Genomic DNA, 23,451 nt, shown 5'->3' with positions numbered 1-23,451 from the left:
AGTGAGAAGTTTAAAAGAATGCATGCATACTTCGGCGGAAAGCCAGAATACCGTCTATAATATTTACTAATCTCTGCTTGAGCATAGCAAGACATATGAGGTAGGTATTTGTATCATAATAAAACATAGTAATAAGCAAAATATGTATTTATTAGCCGCGCACGCTTTTCCTGCGCCACTCTTAATAAGAGTCCGTTTTGGGCATGACGATGAGGAAGTTCTTGAGGAGCCCCTTCTTCAATTTCTTCTACGATTTCCACGGGAAGATCTCTGCAAGAAAAATGAGAAAATCGGTATCTAAGTACAGCATTTCCGGAACTATTAGTCGAGACCCATTGGTAGGTCGCGAGCAAATATTGAGCGAGCCCTGAAACTACTAGGACATTTGTGTCGAAAGATGGCAGTAAATTTACTGACTACATAATTTACTATGACAATATTCATCTATTTCAAATTCTCTTTGCACAACAACATGGAATTTTCTTCAATCACTCAGTGAACAATGAAATATATTATATTTGCTCTTATCTTTATTTATTTATTTGAACAATACGTTTATGTAAGGACAAATTATTAATGTTAAGCACACTTGTAATATTGCATTATGTTGTATAATACGCAACATACATTTATCATCGACGATGCCTTCGCTGGGCTGTAGTGTAAGACGCGGTCGTGACCCAGGCACCGGAACACATTTTTGAGGTACCCATTGGTCCGCTCAATTATGTTGCGCACACGACAGTGCCAGGCAGTGTACCTTGCTTCTGGGCTTCCCTGGGCAGGATTCAACACTGGCGTCATGAGCCATGGCTCGAGAGCATACCCCGAGTCACCTGAAATTATTTGGTTAACTACACAACAGTTAAGCATCCGAACAATTAACGAAACTTCCCTTTTACTTAATTATGTTTTATAATAGGTATATAGTAACAGCACCAGTCATGGGACATTTAAGAGAAAATTTGGAGTATTTATGATATTTCCCTTATACATGTAAATGGTCTACCGCTTAGCGTGTTAAAAGATGAAAGTCCTATCCGTCTTTCATGTTTTAGGCGTGTTGTATCAAAGATACTGCAATTAGTTTCCACATATTTAACAAATTAAAACTATGCTTTTTTTCTCCAGTCATGGACACCAAAGTTCCAGTAATGGGCCCCCGGTAATGGACGTGGATCCAGTAATGGGCCCCCTATAATGGACATTGCTCTATCAGTATAAAATATTGAAATGGGGAATAAGTTACGGCAAAAAAAATAATTTTTGGTATAAGCTTTTATCGCTGAATGTATTTTTCTTTCCACAGCCAATTATTATTGTATTAGATCCATCGAGACAATTCTAATATACCCAAACACAATTAGTTAGGGTTTATTGCGATAAAGTTCCCATGGCCACCTCCTGTCTCCATCATCAGATCAGGTCCTTGTTATCATAATATTGCATTATCATCCGATTTGCATACTTAATTTCGTACTTACACAAAATTTCAACTGAATCGTAAATCGAAAAGTGGCTCAAATTCAGCTACCAAGATTGGACCCACACTAACTAAAAGGGCAAGTTAAATAAAAGTTTGGAAAAACGATATTAATTTATCCGAAGTCCGAGAATACCTCCTGATTGACATATTTCTTAACTACATTTTATTTCTGTATTGTTTAAACATGAAATTATGGCATAGCAAGCATCATTCTGTCATTTGTCCCATCATAGGAGGTACACAGTTTTACAGCTCCTATAATGGGATTGGGCCAAATACCACTATTTTTTTACATCTGTGGAGTCAAAACATAGTATGTTGTATACCTTATCTCATGGTAAATGCAATTAACAAAACACATTCTAGTTTTCATCATGTATTAATTAATTAAAATTTAGTAAATTAACTCACCTCTCTTAGCGAAGTTGTTAAGAATTCGTAGTGGTATTTTTTTTCAGTGACACGACAACTTTTAGATTGACGCCAATTTCTTAAAAAACAACCAAATTTAATAAAACTTCAAACTGAAACAGCTCTAGGACTCTTATTTATGATAATATACAGCCAGTGTTTATAAACTACTTTTAGATACTTATTTTAGAGGAATTATGTTTTTTTGTCCCATTACTGGTTCCACGTCCATTATAGGGTCCACTACTATATTCACTAAGATATGATCGAAGTACAGACAGATACACGCACAATTTTCTGCTTACCCAAAAGGAAATAATCCCCAATGTGGCCGTTGTACAATCTTCTTAATTCATCCTTAATGGAAGAATTGTTAAATATGAACGAGTCATGCACTCGGCCGGGAAACCTTGCGTTCACTGCCAAGATTTTGCAGTTGACATCTGCAACCTGAAAAGTATGAGGTATGATTTTTATATTTGTAGTACTTAGTTTGTTATTTATTTATAAGATTGCTGCGCCCTTGCAGGGTCCATATTATGTATAAGTACCTACCTACCTAATATTATGTAAGTACTTAATATGTTTGTAATAAATGCTTATGATCTTTTATTTTATTTTATTTTTTCTTAATTGAGTATTAGTGACAACTAAGTAGTAACATAGATATTAATTTTAATGAATTATCTGGATCTATCTAGATTACATGTGTGTAAGATTGTCCCATAGAGATTATATTTTATTAATTAATTATAATATACTTATATTGTTGCCCGTTAGGAGGATTTTATGATTAATATTGAAATATTTTCATTTGTAACTATAATTAAAACTTACTAGCTGTACATTAAGAGCATGAACACCTTTGCGGTTTAGATACTGCACTCCATGAGGCAGAGGTGGAGGAAATATCTTCACTTGGGTGCAGTCTACTGCACCCAAGATATTTGGCAGACGGTATGCCTCCTCAAATCCTGTGGCAACTGATCGCCGGGACCGTTCATTTCCAGGAAATATTATCCATTGGTCTTTAAGTCTGTAAAAATTGGCATTGTGTGGTAGAACTTAACCTTAGTCATACCTAGCTAATAGTGTATTTCCAAATTATGTATCCAATGTAAGTAAACTTATACCTAACTATCAAAGAATACCTATCTCATTGCACAATACAGCCACACTCTTACTTATAAATTCAAAAAAGGCAAAACTGCTAAGATAGCCCTAGCCTTATTCTCTATATATATATTCTCATACATAGAAAACCTATCATTCACCACCTGTATATATTTGGCTCGAGGAATAAGAAAGTATGTTTAAGTAGAACATCACAGAACCAACAGTTTTTTATGTAGTTTTTCAGTGCTCAAATGAACATACCTTCTGTTGACAGCGTCTACAAATTGATCGAGATACCGGCTTACGGTTGTTTGACCAATGCATAAACCATGGTCCTGACCAGTCCCACGTTGGTAATTTCCATCAGCCAGCAGATGTAACGCTGTTAGAACCTAAAACAAATAAATTAGGCTTTTAATTATTTAAGTAAGTACATTTTCCCCCTTAAGCAATACATTTTAAGGTAAAAATTAGCTTTAGTAACCTTTGTTATAAACAACAATTGCACCCAAATATGTATCAGCTAATTTTGTGTGATTGTGCGTCATCTTCACATACAAACTTTTGGATTTTAAATATTATATATAGTAGAATTTAGTAGCATGGTCATAATTTCTTAGAAGTTTCACGTTGAAAACAACACTTGCACTGAGTGTGCTATCAAAATTATTGCAGTCTTATCTTGGTCTAACTCTATTAACTATACGAGGAACACTGCAATATTATAGCTCACCTTAAAGTGAGTTGGCAATCCATCACCATTGTGAGGCTGAAGGTCCACGTTCAGTTCTCCACATAAGTAAAAAACCACCTCCTTCCGAAATCTATATATATGCCGGAACTCTTCATCCGGCATATCGAAGGGGTTTGCGGCATCCCTTAGAGTTCGGCGCTGAATCTTTCTTCTTTCTTTTTCCTCCGCAGCAGCCGCGTGCTGGTAGAAAAAAAATCTCGACATCCCTGCGAAGAAAATATTGACAATATTATATGCAGCGGAACGTTTTAACTATTAACTCTTAATAAAAACATAGAAAAACTGATACTTACTGGTAATTTATATCTTAGAATAGGTTTTTTTCAAAAGCTCTGCATCCACGACAAGGCTTGTCGTGACCTAAGAGGCACTTAGATAAAACTAACTAAGTTGAACTGTCAAAATGGGACAATCTGTCAAATTATACACATGTTATCCAACGACCATGTTATGCAAATTGTCTTCTATCATCTACCGCTGTCAAATGTAGATAACTCCATATATCGTCTGCAACCATAGTAAGGATGATAAAATCAAGAGTGACTACCGTTTTATTAACATAATGCATCAAAAAACCGGGCAAGTGCGAGTCGGACTCGCGCACGAAGGGTTCCGTACCATAAAGCAAAAAAAAACCGGAAAAAAATGCAAAAAGAAAACGGTCACCCATCCAAGTACTGACCACGCCCGACGTTGCTTAACTTTGGTCAAAAATCACGTTTGCTGTATGGGAGCCCCACTTAAATCTTTATTTTATTCTGTTTTTAGTATTTGTTGTTATAGCGGCAACAGGAATACATCATCTGTGAAAATTTCAACTGTCTAACTATCACGGTTCGTGAGATACAGCCTGGTGACAGACGGACGGACGGACGGACGGACGGACAGCGAAGTCTTAGTAATAGGGTCCCGTTTTACCCTTTCGGAACCCTAAAAAGGCAACACTTGATTTGAAGTTCACCTTGTCAACAGTATGGTTGTCCTTTTTTGACAAATGGCATTTTAAAAGAGCGAGGAGAGAGAAATTATACTAGTTGCTGCGCCGTCAAAGAGAACAGAAAACGTAGGGGCCTTGTCAATTTGTATAAAGCTGCCACTCATTTAAACATTTTCCAATTTGGAAGTGTAATAATAAAACTAACTATTCGTTTTCGAACTTCGTCCGACACACGTCCGACATTTTAATAAAGCCAGCCATTGAATGGATTTTTCATAAACTCTAGGCATTGACAATCGTGGTGACTTACGAATGATAGTCGATAACGTCATACAATATCGACGTGGTATTCTTATCGTAGCCTGTAGCCATGTTCAGCAAAACGATAAAATTACGACTATCGTTAAATGACGACAGTCGATTCCACGCGCGATATGATAAAACCTTGCTAAGCCTGCTGTTTTGTGAATGCGGTTTTTTAAGACTACTTTCTAATGAATTCACCCCTTTGTTTTGCATCGTCTGAAATGCAAATCGAATATTTTGGGTATAGATGAGTGGGTATACCTATGTTGTTGTTGAGTATGGGCAGATATGTTGTAGTCAAAAGTGTGAACTGGTCAAAAGAACTTTTAACCGACAAAAACAGGCTAAACTGCTTTTGACTGAGCATGTTGGTCAAAAGTAGTTTTACCTGAAAATCATACCTATTTCTGGCAGCAGTTTCGTTTTTAGGGCGTAGCAAAAAAACAATAACCCTAACCTACCTATCTCTGGGAACAGTTTCGTTTTTTGGGCGTAGCAAAAAAAAAATAACCCTAACCTACCTATCTCTGCGAGTACTTTTGACTGATAGTAACAGTCACAATTACTATTAACCAATGATTTTAACACATATCAGTGAAAGAACATGGGTCAGTATGGAAAAATAAAAATTAAAAATCATTTATCCGTAAACATATTTTGATTAATTTATACATTTTCAATTTTATTTTAAGTTTTAATCATGTGTCGATAGATGGCAGTAAATGTACCGTGACTACAAAATTTACTTTGGCAATAGCCCTCTATACTATCTATTCTCTTTGCTACTGGCATATGCGAGACATTAACCACAAACATCATCATCATAAACTTTAAGAGTTTCGTTCTTCTCATACATTTCTTTCCTTAGCCTTTTCCTTGTCAACCTAATACGACACGAAAGGAATTTACTTCCAGAAATTTTAGAAATTTAGTGGCTGTTCTTCAACTTGCATATAAATGAAATGCTGCAGGGTTTTATCGCGATTTTAGGGTTTTTTTGGCATATTATAAATATAAATATAATATGTCCGAATTTGTAAAAATCTGTTTAAATATTTTGTGTCGTGATTATAATTAATATAATTTACATACCTAGTTAGTAAGGCATTATTGTATTAGGGTTAACCTGCCGGCGTATTATGGATAGCTTTATCCATCTTTATCCACGTGATAAAACAACTGTCACTTTTTAACACCGTGGGATAGAAAGTGACGGACACCGTTTTATCACGCTGTCACGTAGACAATAACGACCATCATATCCGTACTGTAAGGATAGTTATTATGTGACAATAAATAAAATAAAATAAATTAATAAATAAAACAATGTATATTTTCAGGCAGTCTTGTTGTTCATCCTCCGTGTGCTGCGGGGCGCCGGTGCAAAAAGGATGCTTCGTATTCGCCATCATAAATACCGTAAGTGAAAAATACATCGTCTGTCCGAAGTGTCGGCTTTGACATAAAAATCATATTTTGGCCGAAAGTTCGGTTTCGGTCAAAGAACGGCCGAACTTTCCGGCCACGCCGAAACTGTACCTATTTTTTGTAATATCCGATCGAAGTTTCGGTTTCGGTATAAAAATTATATTTCGGCTAAAAGTTCGCTTCTAGGATATTGTATAGTTTTCTTACAGTGAGTTGATTCGAGATTTTATACAGTTCAAAAGTAAAAAACCGGTACGGTTTTGATTTCGTAACTTTAACAAGGCACCTTATTTAATTTAGGTATGTATTAGGTGATATCTGATGATGATTTTAATTTGTATTGACATTTGTATTTATAATAAATAATTGAAGATCGGAATATAAATTCATATATTTTAGCTTAAAATAATTTATATTGTTAATTTGTTATTTAATACAATGAAAGAAATAAATCTAAATCTTCACTTATCTTTTTCACTTATTCACGTCTCAAATTAACTTTCTCCTTGCTACCTATGCTACCTGTGTAGACACGCTGGCACCGTCCCACCTCCAACGGACGACTGTAAAAGCGGGCGGGGCGGCGGAAAGCGCCGAAATTCTAAAACGTAACAAATATAAGAGCCTCGGTAGAGAGTACCATTTTGTACCATTTGGAGTTGAAACTCTAGGTCCATGGGGTCCCAGCGCGCGTAAGTTGTTCGCAGAAATCCCGAAGCGTCTGGTTGACGTAACTGGTGACCGAAGAGCTGGCGGCTACCTCGCACAACGTATCAGTATTGCGATACAGCGGGGAAATGCCGCCAGCATCCTTGGTACAATGCCTCAGGGGCCTATTTTAGATTTAAGCTAGTTATTAAGTTCGTTTAGTTGTACCACTGTATATATATTGTTTGTAAATAAATGACTTTCTCCTTGTTGTTTCCAGATATTATGCCTCGCACTTTCTCTCGGAAGCCTTGCTTTCCTGATCTTTGCCCTGTATGCCTGGTTCGACGGAGAATCCCGCGGCCCTAACGACATGGTGCTGGTGTACCTGTTCACGGGAATGGCTGTGGGGTGCTGTGTGGGCAGTGCCTTAGCGCTCACGTTCGCCGTCGTGCTAGTTGTAGGAATACGCAGGGTAAGTTGGTCTTATCGCTTTCCCGAATGCAATATTATGCCTCCTTGCATTCCTCATCTTTGCCCTGTACACCTGGTTCGACGGAGAATCCCGCGGCCCTAACGACATGGTGCTGGTGTTCCTGTTCACCGGCATCGCTGTGGGGTGCTGCGTGGGCAGTGCCTTAGCGCTCACGTTCGCCGTCGTGCTAGTTGTAGGAATACGCAGGGTAAGTTGGTCTTATCGCTTTCCCGAATGCAATATTATGCCTCGCGGCTTCTCCTGGAAGCCTTGCGTTCCTGGCCGCGTAGCCAAGATGCCAATCGCTTACGCTTCGTAGCGATCGAAACGCAACTGTCACTGTCACGCTAATACGGAAGAGTGATAGAGAGACATAATGCTTTTCGTTGTCGAAGCGATAGCGATTGTAACCTTGGCTAGACCGGCTGATCTTTGCCCTGTATGCCTGATTCGACGGAGAATCCCGCGGCCCTAACAACATGGTGCTGCTGTACCTGTTCACGGATATGGCTGTGGGGTGTTGTGTGGGCAGTGTCTTAGCGCTCACGTTCGCCGTCGTGCTGGTTGTAGGAATTCGCAGGGTAAGTTCATTTGCAATATTTTATGTTTACCCTTAAAAATAAGGTTGAAACTACTTCAAAAAGGATAAAATAAAATATTACTACCCCTTTGGCAAATTATATGTTTGAAGTTGGTGCCAAGCCAAAGTTTAAGAGCGTCAACACACTGCGTCGACCCTAGTGCATTTCGATAAGAAGTCCATTAGTTATTTGGGAGTATTATTGACCAATATTGTAACTATTTTGCTTTTCACCGAGAGGTTAGGATCAACCTAACAGTCTGATCAGCAAAAATAATTCATAAGTGTAACGCAAAACCTAAGAACTAACTTTTTTGTAATTTAACATCGGACGGTGAAAATGTTGGTTGCAAAAGTAGATCATCTGAAAAAAAATTGTCAACAAGTGAAATTCGGAAAATAAAACTTCGGGGGAAAGGCAGAGAACATCAAGAATTTGATGATGGGAACCTGAAGATATCGTCGGAACTCTTTAATAATAATATTCGTACACACTTCTATTTTTTGTGAAAGGTAAATATGTACAGCACCAATCACTAGAGTGGAATTGCTGCTAAATACCATACAATGAGGGTTTCCGTGTTCGAGATTTCACTAGATGGCAGCACCGTGACGAGAGGTCTTTTTGACAGCTGCTGTCAAAATCTACCAATAAAAAACAACATGGTTAAACATGATTGGTGGATTATGACAGCTAGACCTCTCGCCACGGTGCTGTCATCTAGTGAAAATCTCGATCGCTTATTTAAGCATATTAGGCTGCTTTGTAACGTCACTTTGTTTCTGTTCCAGGGCAACAAGGGCTATGTGATGGCCTACCTGAGATACGGCATCGCCGTGGTGGTGCTGAGCGTGCTCGGGTGTCTCGGGTTCATCGGGCTCGAGTGGGGGGAGACCGACCTCATGAAGTACGCTTTGATCCCTCTCGCGGTCTGTGGTAAGTATAATCTTTTATACAACAAGGGCTACGTAATGACCTGAGATACGGCATCGCCGTGGTGGTGCTGAGCGTGCTCGGGTGTCTCGGGTTCATCGGGCTCGAGTGGGGGGAGACCGACCTCATGAAGTACGCTTTGATCCCTCTCGCGGTTTGTGGTAAGTGTAATCTTTTATACAACAAGGGCTACGCGATGACCTGAGGTACGGCATCGCCGTGGTGGTGCTGAGCGTGCTCGGGTGTCTCGGGTTCATCGGGCTCGAGTGAGGGGAGACCGAGTTCATGAAGTACGCTTTGATCCCTCTCGCGGTTTGTGGTAAGTCTAATCTTTTATACAACAAGGGCTACGCGATGACCTGAGGTACGGCATCGCCGTGGTGGTGCTGAGCGTGCTCGGGTGTCTCGGGTTCATCGGGCTCGAGTGGGGGGAGACCGACCTCATGAAGTACGCTTTGATCCCTCTCGCGGTTTGTGGTAAGTGTAATCTTATATACAAGGGCAAAGTGATGACCTGAGGTACGGCATCGCCGTGGTGGTGCTGAGCGTGCTCGGGTGCCTCGGGTTCCTCGGCCTCGAGTGGGGGGAGACCGACCTCATGAAGTACGCTTTGATCCCTCTCGCGGTTTGTGGTAAGTCTAATCTTTTATACAACGAGGGCTACGTGATGACCTGAGATACGGCATCGCCGTGGTGGTGCTGAGCGTGCTCGGGTGTCTCGGGTTTATCGAGCTCGAGTGGGGGGAGACCGAGTTCATGAAGTACGCTTTGATCCCTCTCGGGGTTTGTGGTGAGTCTAATATTACTATACATGCATAAAACAGTTGAGTTAACTTTGATACTTGACAGATAATGAAGAGCATACGGGGAGCCGATTCGGCTTGGCTATCGGTTTTTTTTGCGAACACATTGAGGGATGACAAGCGCTTTATTTAGAAAATCGAACATTTAAATTCTGAGCGCTGAAAGGAACTTTCGCCGAGTCTTCTTTCCCCTGCCCTTATCCCACGTCATGTGGGGTCGGCACAACATGTTTTTCTCTTCCATTCTCCTCTGTCTTTCGTGTCCTCAGCACTCACTCCTTTCTTCTATCCTCTTTCACACAATCCATCCATCGTTTTTTGGGTCTACCATACGCTCTCCGTCCATCAACATTCATCCCTAACATTCTTTTGCCTATATGGCATTCATCCCTCCTCATTACATGCCCATACCACGACAACCTAGCACTCCTCATTTTCTCCGTTACTGGAGCTACTTTCAAACTTCCTCGTATATACTCATTCTTAATCCGATCCTTTCTCGTCACTCCACACATCCATCAGCATTCTCATTTCCGCTGCATGCACTCTTCTTTCATCCGCTACTTTCGTCGCCCAGCATTCTGATCCATACATTACAACAGGTCTCACGATCGTTTTGTATATTTTCCCCTTAAGTTTAAGGGGCATTCGTGGATCGCAAGTTGTTCCAGAGACCTGTCGCCATTTCATCCATCCCGCATTTATTCTATTTTTCACGTCTCGGTCGATATTTCCGTCACCTTGGATCAATGACCCAAGGTACCGGAAGTCAGAGCAGACTAGTAGGGATACACCGTTTAAGGCAATATGGGAAAAACTGGATGGACCACCGAAATCGCAGAACATGTGCTCCGTTTTGGTTCTGCTTATTTTGAGTCCCACGCTTTCCAGCTTTTCTTGCCATTTTCCCAGCCTGCTCTGGACCTCAAGTGCATTTTCTCCGACAAGAACAATGTCGTCGGCAAACAGCATACACCAAGGTGCCTCCTCCTGTATGTTCGATGTCAGAGCATCCATAACCAGGAACTTTCGCCGAGTACATGTATTATTGTATACATATAACTAACAAAATCGCCCCAAGCCACATTACAAAATCTATACCTTCAGACTATAAAATATATATATATTTTTTTTCAGTTTTATACTCGTTGATGCTGATCCCCGTGTACCAGACCTATGTGGTATTTTCAAAAAGCGCTCCTGCCACACACGCGAGACTGCTCAACACTTATGATTTTTGAATACCATATATCTAAAAAAGTCTGACCTGAAGGCCGCAAGCGCAACGCCTGGATCTGAGGCCCAACGAAAATTGAAATTTCGTTATCTGCCTCTATATCGAGCGTATTTGAGCGAGAGATGACTTGCTTTAGCAGTCGGTCTCAAGTACAAAAAGTACTGAGATTGACTGAAGTAGCATTACAAATATGAACGTTTCCGAGAAAATACGATGGAAAGCAATAATGCTCTACATCTGTAACAGCCATAGAATAACCAGTTTAATTGGAATTTGTTGCACCAGAATACCGTAACAAATTTGCTAAAATTATAAAGGGGCCCACTGATTAACAGTCCGCCGGAAGGTATTGGCCTGTCAGTTGTTCGGAACTGTCAAAATTTTGTTCTAACTGACAGGCCGATACCTTCCGGCAGACTGTTCATCAGTGGGCTCCTTTAGGATGCGTGGTGCGGCGTGCGGCAGAGATTCAGTTCGATAGCTTAGTTGGTTAGAACGACAGGACAGAAAAATTAATTTTAATTTTTAAGTAAGTGCTAAAGCCGAGCTGATAATAAAGACAACTTATTTAAACGCAAGCTGCATTTCTATTTATTCATGTACAAATTCAATACCTATGTTATTAATAACGTTTTCTAGTCTTAACAATACTTTCAATTGTGGACCTATACAATATACATACTTGTAATATAAAAAAATATTTTTTACAAAAAATATACTTATTATAAAAAAGTTTTTTTTTTTCAATTTAAACAAAACAATTACCTAGGTACTGTCCCATAGAAAATACCACACCAGTCTCTCTGAAGCTAGCATTGTATAGATTTGTTATTGTTTACATTCTTTTTATTTACGTATCAGGCTAACGGGAAACCCAGTTAGTCGGCCGCTGCCAAATTCAACTATCTGTTTACAAACTTACTTATCTTTGCGGGTGTAAACGGCGCGCACGCAAGCTAAATGTACCGCGGTGATATAGTTCGGGAGCTGTCCGCTTGTATAGATAGCTTTGTGTTTTTTATCTGCATGCCAGGGTGGTAGAATACCGGGCACAACACCTCTGCTCACCGGGGTCTCTCCCAGAAGTCGTCGGCAACGTCAAGGGTCTGCTAGGCTTCTTGGTAGAGTTGGGTTGGCAAGAATAGTGCTGCCAACCCACCACGCAAAATAGGCGCAATAATATGACTTCGAGTTGAGAAAACTAAGCCCGCGAGAACCTATAACCTATATCTGCACGATTTTAGTTATGTAATCGTGAAACGTGAAAATCTTTGACTCGTTCCCTGAGTCGACGGAGCCCCGTGGGGCTGCTATTTCTGGGCAGTTTGCCCTTCAGGCATCTGAAGCAACCTAACGAACCTATCTTACCTATATATTGGTTTAATGTGACTATCCTCAAAACAACACACAGGAACATTACGATCTGCCTGATCTTATGATCGGCCGCCGACATAGATATACAGATATGTATAATATTTATTATAGTGTGTCTAGATATAGCTCTGCTGAAGTCTGAGCTGTTTTGACCATGCCACCTGGCGTACATAAATTAATTAAATTAAAAATTACTAATGTTGTTTGTGTTAAACTTTATTTTATATAGGTAGGTATTTTGGAATAAGTACAAATTTTTTCTTGAACAATACAAATTGTGATTAGTGTTATTCTTTTTATAAACTAGGCCTAACAACTATCAGTCAAGTATTTATAATTATTAATTATTTTTAAGAGTATCATTTACTATTAAACACATTAAACTGGAGGCCTTGGTCACTTTTTCTTAGTATATGACATTTATTTTAGTATCATTTACTATTTAATAATACTTACACAATATCTTATTGAATTGAGTGCATTATGTAACCTTAATTACTAATGTACAAGATTGTATATTTTCATCATAAAAAAATTATTGGACAAAGTAAATGCAATATTTTTTGTGGACTTAATTATCAACTTAAATTATACGTACAAAAGTATAAAGAACGTATAGTACGTGTTGTAGTATAAGTGTAAAGGTACGTAGCAATATTGCAATATTTATAAAGTATTGTTACGTCCGTCTGTTCGTCTGTTCATATTAAGTATGAGTATGTATTATGAGTATTATGACACACAGACTAATTTGCACAATGCTTATAAGATGTCACTGCGATACGATATCGATCTATCATTCTCAAAGGTGTCATTTTTTCAGCCAAAAAGTTCACGTCACTGTTGATATCTATACATATAATAAAGCTGAAGACGGTCGAAAGTCTGTACATGGAAGATATTTGAAAAAAAGTTGGCTGGGGATACTTAGAATCGATAACAGAACACGTTCCAACAGTTTTTAGAATTTTTGTCTGTTTATCTGTTTGTCTGTTTATCTGTTTATCTGTTTGTCTGTTTATTTGAACGCGCATCACGTGAAAACGGCTGAACGGATTTTGATGCAAACTTTACTAATCTGTCGAGAAAATCTCCGGCCAGGTTATAGGCTATAAAAATTCAACCCTTAAAAGGGGGGGTAGCCACAATACTCGCTTGATTTAAGTTTGCCCCTGAATCTTATGACGCTACTTAGGAAGGAGGGGCAAACTTTTTTCAAATATGTGCTACCACTATTGAGTACCCTGGTAAACCAACAGATGGCGCTGAATTTAATACGTAGTGACATGAATAGCCACCGAGGAAGGTTTTTGCCAAATTAACTCTAAGTTTAGATGAGGGGGTATTACGGACATCAACAAATTATCTATACATATAATAAAGCTGAAGACGGTCGAAAGTCTGTACATGGAAGATATTTGAAAAAAAGTTGGCTGGGGATACTTAGAATCGATAACAGAACACGTTCCAACAGTTTTTAGAATTTTTGTCTGTTTATCTGTTTGTCTGTTTATCTGTTTATCTGTTTGTCTGTTTATTTGAACGCGCATCACGTGAAAACGGCTGAACGGATTTTGATGCAAACTTTACTAATCTGTCGAGAAAATCTCCGGCCAGGTTATAGGCTATAAAAATTTAACCCTTAAAAGAGGGGGTAGCCACAGCACTCGCTTGATTTAAGTTTGCCCCTGAATCTTATGACGCTACTTAGGAAGGAGGGGCAAACTTTTTACAAATATGTGCTACCACTATTGAGTACCCTGGTAAACCAACAGATGGCGCTGAATTTAATACGTAGTGACATGAATAGCCACCGAGGAAGGTTTTTGCCAAATTAACTCTAAGTTTAGATGAGGGGGTATTACGGACATCAACAAATTAAATTGAATAATTATGTCGATTTAATAATATACAACAAAATTAAACGACAGTAAATTAATTACCCCTCATTGCACAGTGCCATCTTTTTCACGACTACCCAAAAAAAAAGAGAGAGAGAGAGTGTATTGTGTTTTCGGCGTTCGTGTTTGTATATAGGTATATATTTATTTACTTATGTGAGTTTTTTATTACACCTTATAACTTCTGAATGCCTTAACCTTAGCCCGACGTACGTGACACGCCGTACGATTACCACAGCCGGGTTGAAAAAATAGAACAAATTTTAAAATTAGGGACAGACACATCGTTTTTTACCACACGATTTTTTTTTAGCTGTCCAAAAGCAAATTTGCAAAAATAATGGCGTGTAATTCTTTGGAAAACAATTGGTAGCAGTAGAAGAGTCGTGATTACATGCATAGATCCGATTTCAACCCACTCTTTTGCGGTTCGGCGTTAGGTCTTATGCGAGGCCTTCTGCTTTACGGCAAAGTTGATCTTCTGCCTTAATTGTACACTTGAACGTGGATCCAAATCCAGCTTTCCTCTTTCGCAGCTGGGCCTACTGCCTTGCTCACACTTCGCCAATTCAATTCACTTGGTCAATTCCAAGCTCCGCTTTCTTGCATCTTTTATGCATGAAAACAACCTCGCTGAAACCCTTAAATATCGAGCCCTATGCGAAGCTAGGCTGATAGAAAACTGTCCCATCCCTTCTTTGTATAAAATCCTGGATTCGCGCCTGGTTGGGACTAAAAGTAAAATTGCGTTTTTTATATCGAAAAATTTTCGCGCTCGCTTCGCTCGCGTTTTTAATAACTTTCTAAGGTATGATAAAGGTGACATTCGGGTGGCGACTGCAGCAGCATTACTCTGTTGCAACGTTACTGTTGCGGTACTGTCAATTTTCGTCATAAAATGATGTGACTGATTTCCATACTAAAAATAAAAATGTACAACTGTCTATCACATTGCGTTTTTATATCGAAAAATTTTCGCGCTCGCTTCGCTCGCGTTTTCAATTACATTCTAAACTAAGATATGATAGAGGTGACATTCGGGTGGCGACTGCAGCAGCATTAGGTACTCTGTTGCAACATTACTGCTGCGGCACTGTCAATTTTCGTGATAAAATGATGTGACTGATTTCCATTCTGAGCTGTAATGCGGCAATGAACTTCACTCAATTTACCAAAAAAAAAAGTACTCTTAATGACCCTAGGGAGAGGGGGCACCATGGTCTAGAAATGCTTAGGGCATCAAAATATCTTAATCCGGCACTGCTTCGGACTTAACCCGACGTACGTGCCGCGCTGTACGCGTTCCAAAGCCGGGCGCCTTCGGCGCCCTCATACTAAAAGAATCTGGCGTAGCCCGACAACGTGGCGCGCTGCACGCGGTCCAAAGCCAGGCGACTTCGACTTTCTCATACTAAAAGAGACCTACGTGACACGCTGTATGGTTACCAAAGCCGGGCGCCCTCATACTCAAAGAGTCGGGCGTAGACCGACGCACGTGACACACTGTACGCGTTCCAAAGCCGTCATACTCGAAGCGTCGGGAGTAGCCCGACGTACGTGGCGCGCTGTACGCCTTCCAAAGCCGGGTGCCTACGGCACCCTCATACTAAAAGTCAGGCGTAGACCGACGTACGTGACACGCTGTACGTATTCCAAAGACGGGCGCCTCCGGCGCCCTCATACTCAGAACGTCGGGCGTAACGTACGCGTTTCAAAGCTGGGCGTCTTCGGCGCTCTCATACTAAAGGAATTGGGCGTAGACCGACGTACGTGACACGCTGTACGCTTGCCAAAGTTGGGCGCCGAAGGCACCCTCATACTCAAAGCGTCGGGCTACGCCCGACGCACGTGGCAAGCTGTACGCTTTCCAAAGCCGGGCTCCTTCAGCGCCCTCATACTAAAAGAATCGGGAATTGCCCGACGTATGTGGCGCACTGCAAGCGGTCCAAAGCTAGGCGACTTCGAATTTCTCATACTAAAAGAGTCGGGCGTAGTCGGACTACTACAAATCGCGCTCTAAAAAGTATGAAACAATAAGATAGAATTCTTTTAAGAAATTATCATGCAGGAAATTATAAAATGGTATAATTCTTTGAATAAAAAAATACAGCGTAATGTAATTTACTATTTTTTATATATTTAGTAGCTTACTGACACAAACCGAATTCCACGCGGGCGGAGCCGCGGGCACAGCTAGTAACTTATATGTATTTAGTACTATATCACTCCTAACGATGGACCAGGGCTATATGTATATCTTTCTCTGTCACTCTGTCTCTTCAACCGCGGTGTAGAAAGTGACGGACACCGTTTTATCACGCTGTCACGTAGACAAGAACGACCATCATATCCGTACTGTAGGCCAAGCACATGATGACGCGACAGTATCTCGGCACGAGATAGACTACTTTTTCTAACTCCTTCTTCTTCCTCGCGTTATCCCGGCATTCTGCCACGGCTCATGGGAGCCTTTGGTCCGCTTGACAACTACTCCCATGATTTGACGTAGGCACAAGTTTTTACGAAAGCGACTGCCATCTGACCTTCCAACCCAGAGGGTAAACTAGGCCTTATTGGGATTAGTCCGGTTTCCTCACGATGTTTTCCTTCACCGAAAAGCGACTGGTAAATATCAAATGATATTTCGTACATAAGTTCCGAAAAACTCATTGGTACGAGCCGGGGTTTGAACCCGCGACCTCCAGATTGCAAGTCGCACGCTCTTACCGCTAGGCCACCAGCAGCGCTTGACTTGACTCTCACTAGCTCTTGAGTGTCGTTTTCTAACTGTATAAATTTGTGGGAACACACTTGGATGGCTAATCCCACAACGCAGCAAAATAGAATCGACGCGCGGGACGCGCGGAGGGGTTAGCGTCCATGTATGTTCTCACGGGCCCCGCCACTTCTTTCTGTACCTTTATTGTGAAAACACGCCAATAAATAATATATTAGTAATAACATCGGAGTTTTCAATGGGTCACCACCTCTCCTAGACCTTGAGTGTGCGACACTAAGACCTAAGTCGCACAAATTAAAGAGGGAGGCTAAGGAGATACTGTCGCGTCAATTATGTGCTAGCCCGGCTGGTCTAGTTATACGTGATGCTCTTGTTTCGTGTTGAATTCCTGCAGGTGAACGGGGTCGAAGGATTCCCTCTCTTCGAGCTTCTTGAGCGTCTGTTGGACCAGCATGAGGCGTTTTTGGGCGAGCTCGCTCCATCGTAGGCCACGTCTACGCCTCGGCTAGTCTGTGGCCATGAGTAAGCCCATTCATAATAAAAAAAAAAAAAAAAACAACGAATGGAGAACTGGAAACAGAATGTCAATAAGTATAGGACACTTATACCTAAAACATGCTGAGGTGTGACCAATTCATGGCACTTTCTCCTTTTTATATGTTTCTCTGCTTGTTTAATTTTCATTTTTGTGTATGAACATCAAACATCAACATTTATTCAGCAAATAGGCCACAAGGGCACTTTTACACGTCAACATTGAATTTACATAAAAACAAAAATAATAACATCAACAATTTTATAAAATAAAACTAACAATTCAATCTAACGTATTACAATTACTAAGAGATGTATATGGTCTCTTAAATCTTAATGTCTAATTACATACAAAATACAGATTAAAAAACACACAAAAAAAATCTATAATATTTATGTGCTCACGAATAAAAATATTACTATTAATAATTTCTATTTCTACTATGTGGCTTGATCACTCACCACATCCGAACAGCAGCCAGAGGCCTTTAGCTATCCTGAACTCGAGGACCGCGTCAGGGTCCGTGTAGAAGTGCAGGCCCAGCTGATCGCTGTCGCAGCTGAAGAGTACCACGCACAACAGGGCCGCTAGTGCGGTGATTGCCACCCCGAAATAGAAGTAAACTTTCACCGGCCGTGGTCGACGCTGAAATGTTAAGAAATAAGTTTTATGTCAAAAAGAACCCCGCAGCAAACATAGGGAAAAAGTAGTTTCAGTCAAAACTCACGAAATATTAGTATGATATAGATAGTAAGTCTCCTGATTATATTTTTAAAATAGCGCTACTCTCTCAAGTATACTTTCAGAAATAATTAGGTATTTCTGTGATTTCTTTCCTAAAATCGATACCTTGTGATTGTGATACACACTGACAGACTTGAAAACTAGATATGCTGCATTGATTGACAACTAAATTGATTATTTCTGAAAGTATACTTCTGAGAGATTATATAGGGCCATTAAAAAAAAATATGGAGAGCCAATAAATTTCGTAAGATTTGACTGAAACCACTTTTTCCCGGAGCTTTTATCGAGAACTTTTCTTTCAACAGGCAACTAATATTTATCGAGACAATTCCCAAACACAATTACTATGCGGAATAGTTTTATCCCAGAGTTTCCTCAGAGTTCTATCACCTCCTGTCTCCATCATCAGATCAGCTCCATATCATAATCTTGCATTGTCATCCGATTTACATATCGCTCCTTGAGAAACATAGTGTCACTATACAAAATTAAGAACCATTCGAATAGTGACGTTGTTCCATTTTTGAAAAGTTGAATTTTTAGGCACAAATCATTTTGTATAGTGACACTATGTTTCTCAAGAAGCGATATTATATTGTGCAAATTTTGAGTCAAATGAGCACATAACCACACGCTCCGTGACCACAGCTGGTGCAACTCAGCTGAAACATCGGAATTTAAGGCAAATTTACGCAACCCCGGGTTTGATGTGGGACCCAATTGGTTGTTGTTTTTGCCCACAAGTCATCCGGCATACGGCAAACGTGTCCCGCCCAGTCCCACTTCAGCTTGGCGGCTGTTTCAGCCACGTCGGCTATTTAAGTTTTAGAGCGTAATACAGTGTTTTTGATGCGATCGGTCAATGTCACGCCAAGAATACTACGCTCCATGATAAAAACAATGAAATTATATCGCGGTAGACCCGTTTGTGTAATTAAATATGTCAAACGAGCACACTTACTTGACATATTCCATTGCAGAGCAGAATGGAGAAGATTAAGTTCACAAGAACAACAAATGGCAATATGACGTATATGAACACTTCAGGAATCCAACCGCGATAAGGGCCACCACCTGTATAGAGAAAATTAATATTAGTATTTTTACATGTAGTATTTTGTGTTAGGTTCAGTAGTTTCAGAGATTAAGGGGGGGGGGGGAATGGTCAGACAGACAGACAAACGCACGAGTGATCCTATAAGGGTTCCATTTTTTTCCTTTTGAGGTACCTACGGAACTCTAAAAATGGTCTTACTAGACGAAAACATATGCTTCGGGGCTTGTAGCTTATCTCGTATTGCTTGTATAGACCGACCACTTAGAGTCTTCGCCTGCGCGGTACGGGGGCGACGGGGCGGGACGACTGAGGGCGCGTACGCCTGCCGCCCGCACCTTCCCCGCCACCCTTAGTCGTCCCGCCCCGTCACCCCCGTACCTAGGGTTGCCACTGCCAGATGGTTGGGATTTAGCGGGATTTTCCCGATTTTTAGCATGTGTTCCCGATTCCCGACAAACTGTAAACTGTCCCGAAAAACAGCTTCACGTTATAAAACAACAATTTCAAGTTCCGAACTGTCGTCGAGCGAGCGAACTGACGTAGTGCCAATAATGTAAAATATCGTTGTTTTTAATACACTTACTTTAATTTGAATGTTTTTTTCCCCCGACTTAAGTCCCAAAATAGCCCTTTTCGATCTGGCAACCCTACGGCCGTACCGCGCAGGCGAGGCCTCAGTTAAGTGGTCGGTCTATAGTTTGTATACTATCTCGCAAAACATTGATTGCTCACCAAATATGCCTCGCCACGTCGTTTCTGTCTCTGACATGGCCAATATCATAAACCATACGCAACCATAGAACCCCAACAGCACAATACTTCCGATCTGCAAATAAAATAAAAATATTATATTTTATAAAAGAGCGTTATTAGCCTATTTCTACCGGCAGTGATGGTAATAGTCCTGGGTTTGAATCCTGGTATGTATGGGCAAATATTTATTGCTTAATTATGTTATATGTGACGTCCCACGAATAATGGTACCTTATGGCGGTTGGCGCTTACGCTAGTATTAACGCCGCTCCAATATTATTGCGGCGCTATGCGACGTAAGCGCCAGCCACCATAAGGTACCTTTTCCATGGGACGTCACATATGTATATTTAGATGTATAAATGTAACACAGACCATATCGTAGTCTAGTACCTACCTACCCACAACACAAGCCTTCTTTAGCTAAAATGGTAAAATCATTTATTTACATACAATATATATACAGTGGTACAACTAAACGAAATTAATAACTACCTTAAATCTAAAATAGGCCCCTGAGGCATTGTACCAAGGATGCTGGCGGCAATTCCCCGCTGTATCGCAATACTGATACGTTGTGCGAGGTAGCCGCCAGCTCTTCGGTCACCAGTTACGTCAACCAGACGCTTCGCGATTTCTGCGAACAACTTATGCGCGCTGGGACCCCATGGACCTAGAGTCTCAACTCCAAATGGTACAAAATGGTACTCTCTACCGAGGCTCTTATATTTGTTACGTTTTAGAATTTTCTTTAGCTTACTGTGTGACTAGGTGGATTTGTGTAATATTATAAATTATTTTGTTTATAACAATTTGCCAAAACCAGTTTTAACAACCTACATAACGTTGTTATTAATAATGTGAAAGTGTAGTTATTATACGAGAACCGGTCTGGCCTAGTCGGTAGGTCCTGCCTATGTAGCCGAATGGTCCTGGGTTCGAATCCCCATTTATTAGTTTGATGAGCACAAATATTAATTCACGAGGAATTCTTATTGAAAAAATTAACCTATTGATTATTATGTACCCACTGTAACGTTGACTTTTAACCGTAATATGTAATTACCTAATTTGTTTTAACCGTAATTTATATTATTTAATGACTAATTCTTAATGTTACTATTATATTTTTCTTCCTTGACGTGTAAATTGACTTTACAAATAAATTAGTATGATTATGAATATGAGTATTCCTGAGTCATTGCTAGATTGATTTATTAAAAATAGACACAAATATATGCCCTTACCGGGATTCGAACCCAGGACCATCGGCTTCTCAAGCACTACCCACTAGGCCAGACCTGATGTCGAAATGTTATGAAAGTGAAAGAAGCGAAAGAGGTACTATGTCACCTAGTAGAAATCCGTGGTCTCTGCCTACCCCTTCGGAAAATAGGCGTGGTTAGGGATATATTGTATATGTTATTTATTATTTGTATCTCCTTGGATATCACGGGCCTATAATCCCGGTTTTTTGATAGGCTTGCGTGGGGACACAGATCCAACACGTAGAGGCCCCTTGGAGAGCTTTTATGTCATGTAGAACGCCTGCTGGAACCCGTTCACAGGTGCAACAATAGACACCCGTGAACCGGTCTCAGCAGGCATTGGGACTATTGTAGAAAAAGAGAACAGTATACCGGTCTATGGATTGAAGTTTGGGTGGACTATGAGACTGGGCTATTGTAAAAGAGGTCCGGACACCTGCCATAACAATGTTAACACCGTCATCGAGGCAGACGGTGACTCGCCGCTGACTAGATGGGCCCCTGAAACTGCCGTCGTAAATATTATTTTGTGTCTCCTTTTGGATTTCACGGGCCTATAAATCCCGGTCTTTTGATAGGCTTGCGTGGGGATATAGATCCAACACGTAGAGGCCCCTTGGATAGCTTTAATGTCATGTAGAACGCCTGCTGGAACCCGTTCACAGGCGCAACAATAGACACCCATGAACCGGTCGCAGCAGGCATTGGGACTATTGTAGAAAAAGTGAACAGTATTCCGGTCTATGGATTGATGTTTGGGTGGACAATGAGACTGGGCTATTGTAAAAGAGGCCCGGACACCTGCCATAACAATGTTAACACCGTCATCGAGGCAGGCGGTGACTCGCCGCTGACTAGATGGGCCCCTGAAACTGCCGTCGCGAAGACGACCAGGAGCAACATCGGTGTGAGCGGCTCAGGGGTGTCGAGTTTATTATTCTTACCGCATCGAAAATGGCCACTGCGAGGCAGACCCACTCGATTTGGATGCGATGGAGGAAATTGCCCTTGTAACACATCTTGGACCTAAAAAAACACATGTTGGTAATTAGAGTTAGACCAACCTAAGTTTGCAGTGATTTTGATAGCATAGACTGTGCAATGCAAGTGTTATTTTAAACGTCAAACTTCTATGAAATTATGAAGTTCAAATAACACTTGCATAGACAGTGAAAATCAAAATCGCTGCCAACTTAGCTTAGTCTAACTCTATTAAATAGCATGCTTATAATACCGCACGCCTGTCTATTAATAGCATTTAACCGTCATATTATTATCAATAGTAGAATGTGTAGTAACTCACAAGAAAACTGTTCACACTTAACAAATTGTAGGGTCTCACTTGAATGAACTCTTTAAATCCCTATTTATCCCTATTATTTATTAAAGTGTTTTAACACGACTATGCGTGTAAAAAACAGAAACACAGCACTCGGGCTGTGAGCACTATAAAGACTGACTAGCGAGTCAGTAATACTTGGTAATACGTAACACATTTATATGGTGACTCCAAACACAGATTGAAACACGCAAACATAATTTTGCCGGTGGGCAAATCCAGAACTAAAATACCGCTGTACATTTAGCATGCGACGGCGCTGCATGTGCGCCGCCTCTGCCCGCAAAGCTAAGTTTGTACACCCATAAATTGTAAACAGTAGGTATTTCCCGATCCCATGTGTCTGCGTTTATAGGTATGTTGATATGTGTTTTGGTGTGAGCTTTCTGGGAATTCTGAGTAAACAACAACGGACTTTCCTTATTATTTAACATAGCAAATGTTAAAACATTAGTAACATTAGGATCTGCAACTTTTTAAATATAGAGATTTTGCAAAGATGCTGCTTTCTCACTTGGGTGAGGATGAGTCACGCTAAAACGATCCGGGTCTGGCCGAGGCGTCCGATACTTCGTTCTCTATAAGCCACGCTAGCGTCTCCCGAGCGTCGGCGTCTAATTAA

At 40.6% G+C, this 23,451-nt stretch overlaps 3 protein-coding genes across 4 annotated transcripts in view; 1 reads left to right on the top strand and 2 right to left on the bottom strand.

Annotated features, from left to right (window-relative positions):
- Positions 1-11,452, top strand: part of LOC134671494 (uncharacterized) — a 43,220-nt gene extending 31,768 nt beyond the window's left edge. The window contains exons 2-5 of the mRNA XM_063529361.1: positions 6,351-6,429; positions 7,367-7,561; positions 8,934-9,078; positions 11,016-11,452. Coding sequence (XP_063385431.1) covers positions 6,351-6,429; positions 7,367-7,561; positions 8,934-9,078; positions 11,016-11,119 — 523 coding nt within the window. The 3' untranslated portion in view covers positions 11,120-11,452. The remainder of the gene's footprint in view (positions 1-6,350; positions 6,430-7,366; positions 7,562-8,933; positions 9,079-11,015) is intronic.
- Positions 94-4,247, bottom strand: LOC134671485 (putative nuclease HARBI1). 2 transcript variants are annotated; one of them, XM_063529351.1, is made up of 6 exons: positions 3,747-4,247; positions 3,275-3,405; positions 2,735-2,933; positions 2,203-2,347; positions 761-836; positions 94-270 (listed from the first exon to the last, which is right to left on the bottom strand). In XM_063529351.1, the coding sequence occupies exons 1-6, from the start codon at positions 3,969-3,971 to the stop codon at positions 114-116; spliced, it is 933 nt and encodes a 310-aa protein (XP_063385421.1). In that variant the 5' UTR covers positions 3,972-4,247; the 3' UTR covers positions 94-113. The 2 variants fall into 2 exon arrangements, with proteins under 2 accessions (XP_063385421.1, XP_063385422.1); XM_063529352.1 differs by lacking the exon at positions 3,275-3,405 and having other exon boundaries at positions 590-836; positions 3,747-3,795.
- Positions 11,453-17,485: 6,033 nt separating the features above from the next.
- Positions 17,486-22,932, bottom strand: LOC134671619 (uncharacterized). The gene is made up of 7 exons (XM_063529478.1): positions 22,794-22,932; positions 22,435-22,516; positions 20,202-20,295; positions 19,374-19,486; positions 18,127-18,310; positions 17,691-17,700; positions 17,486-17,606 (listed from the first exon to the last, which is right to left on the bottom strand). Exons 2-7 carry the CDS (start codon positions 22,507-22,509, stop codon positions 17,486-17,488), a joined length of 597 nt encoding a protein of 198 aa, XP_063385548.1. The 5' UTR covers positions 22,510-22,516; positions 22,794-22,932.
- Between the last annotated feature and the right edge of the window lie 519 nt (positions 22,933-23,451).

This window comes from Cydia fagiglandana, chromosome 15 (assembly GCF_963556715.1).
Source record: "Cydia fagiglandana chromosome 15, ilCydFagi1.1, whole genome shotgun sequence".
Lineage (NCBI taxonomy): Eukaryota > Metazoa > Arthropoda > Insecta > Lepidoptera > Tortricidae > Cydia > Cydia fagiglandana.
This window is presented reverse-complemented; position numbering and strand designations above follow the sequence as displayed.

Coding starts and splice junctions, on each gene's coding strand:
- LOC134671619 (XM_063529478.1), bottom strand. CDS start 22,509: ATGTGTTACAAGGGCAATTTCCTCCATCGCATCCAAATCGAGTGGGTC. Junction 20,296..22,434: donor CAGTGGCCATTTTCGATGCG/GTAAGAATAATA, acceptor TTTTATTTGCAG/ATCGGAAGTATTGTGCTGTT. Junction 19,487..20,201: donor GACGTGGCGAGGCATATTTG/GTGAGCAATCAA, acceptor TTCTCTATACAG/GTGGTGGCCCTTATCGCGGT.
- LOC134671485 (XM_063529351.1), bottom strand. CDS start 3,971: ATGTCGAGATTTTTTTTCTACCAGCACGCGGCTGCTGCGGAGGAAAAA. Junction 2,934..3,274: donor GTAGACGCTGTCAACAGAAG/GTATGTTCATTT, acceptor CAATTTTTACAG/ACTTAAAGACCAATGGATAA. Junction 2,348..2,734: donor ATGCTCTTAATGTACAGCTA/GTAAGTTTTAAT, acceptor CATACTTTTCAG/GTTGCAGATGTCAACTGCAA.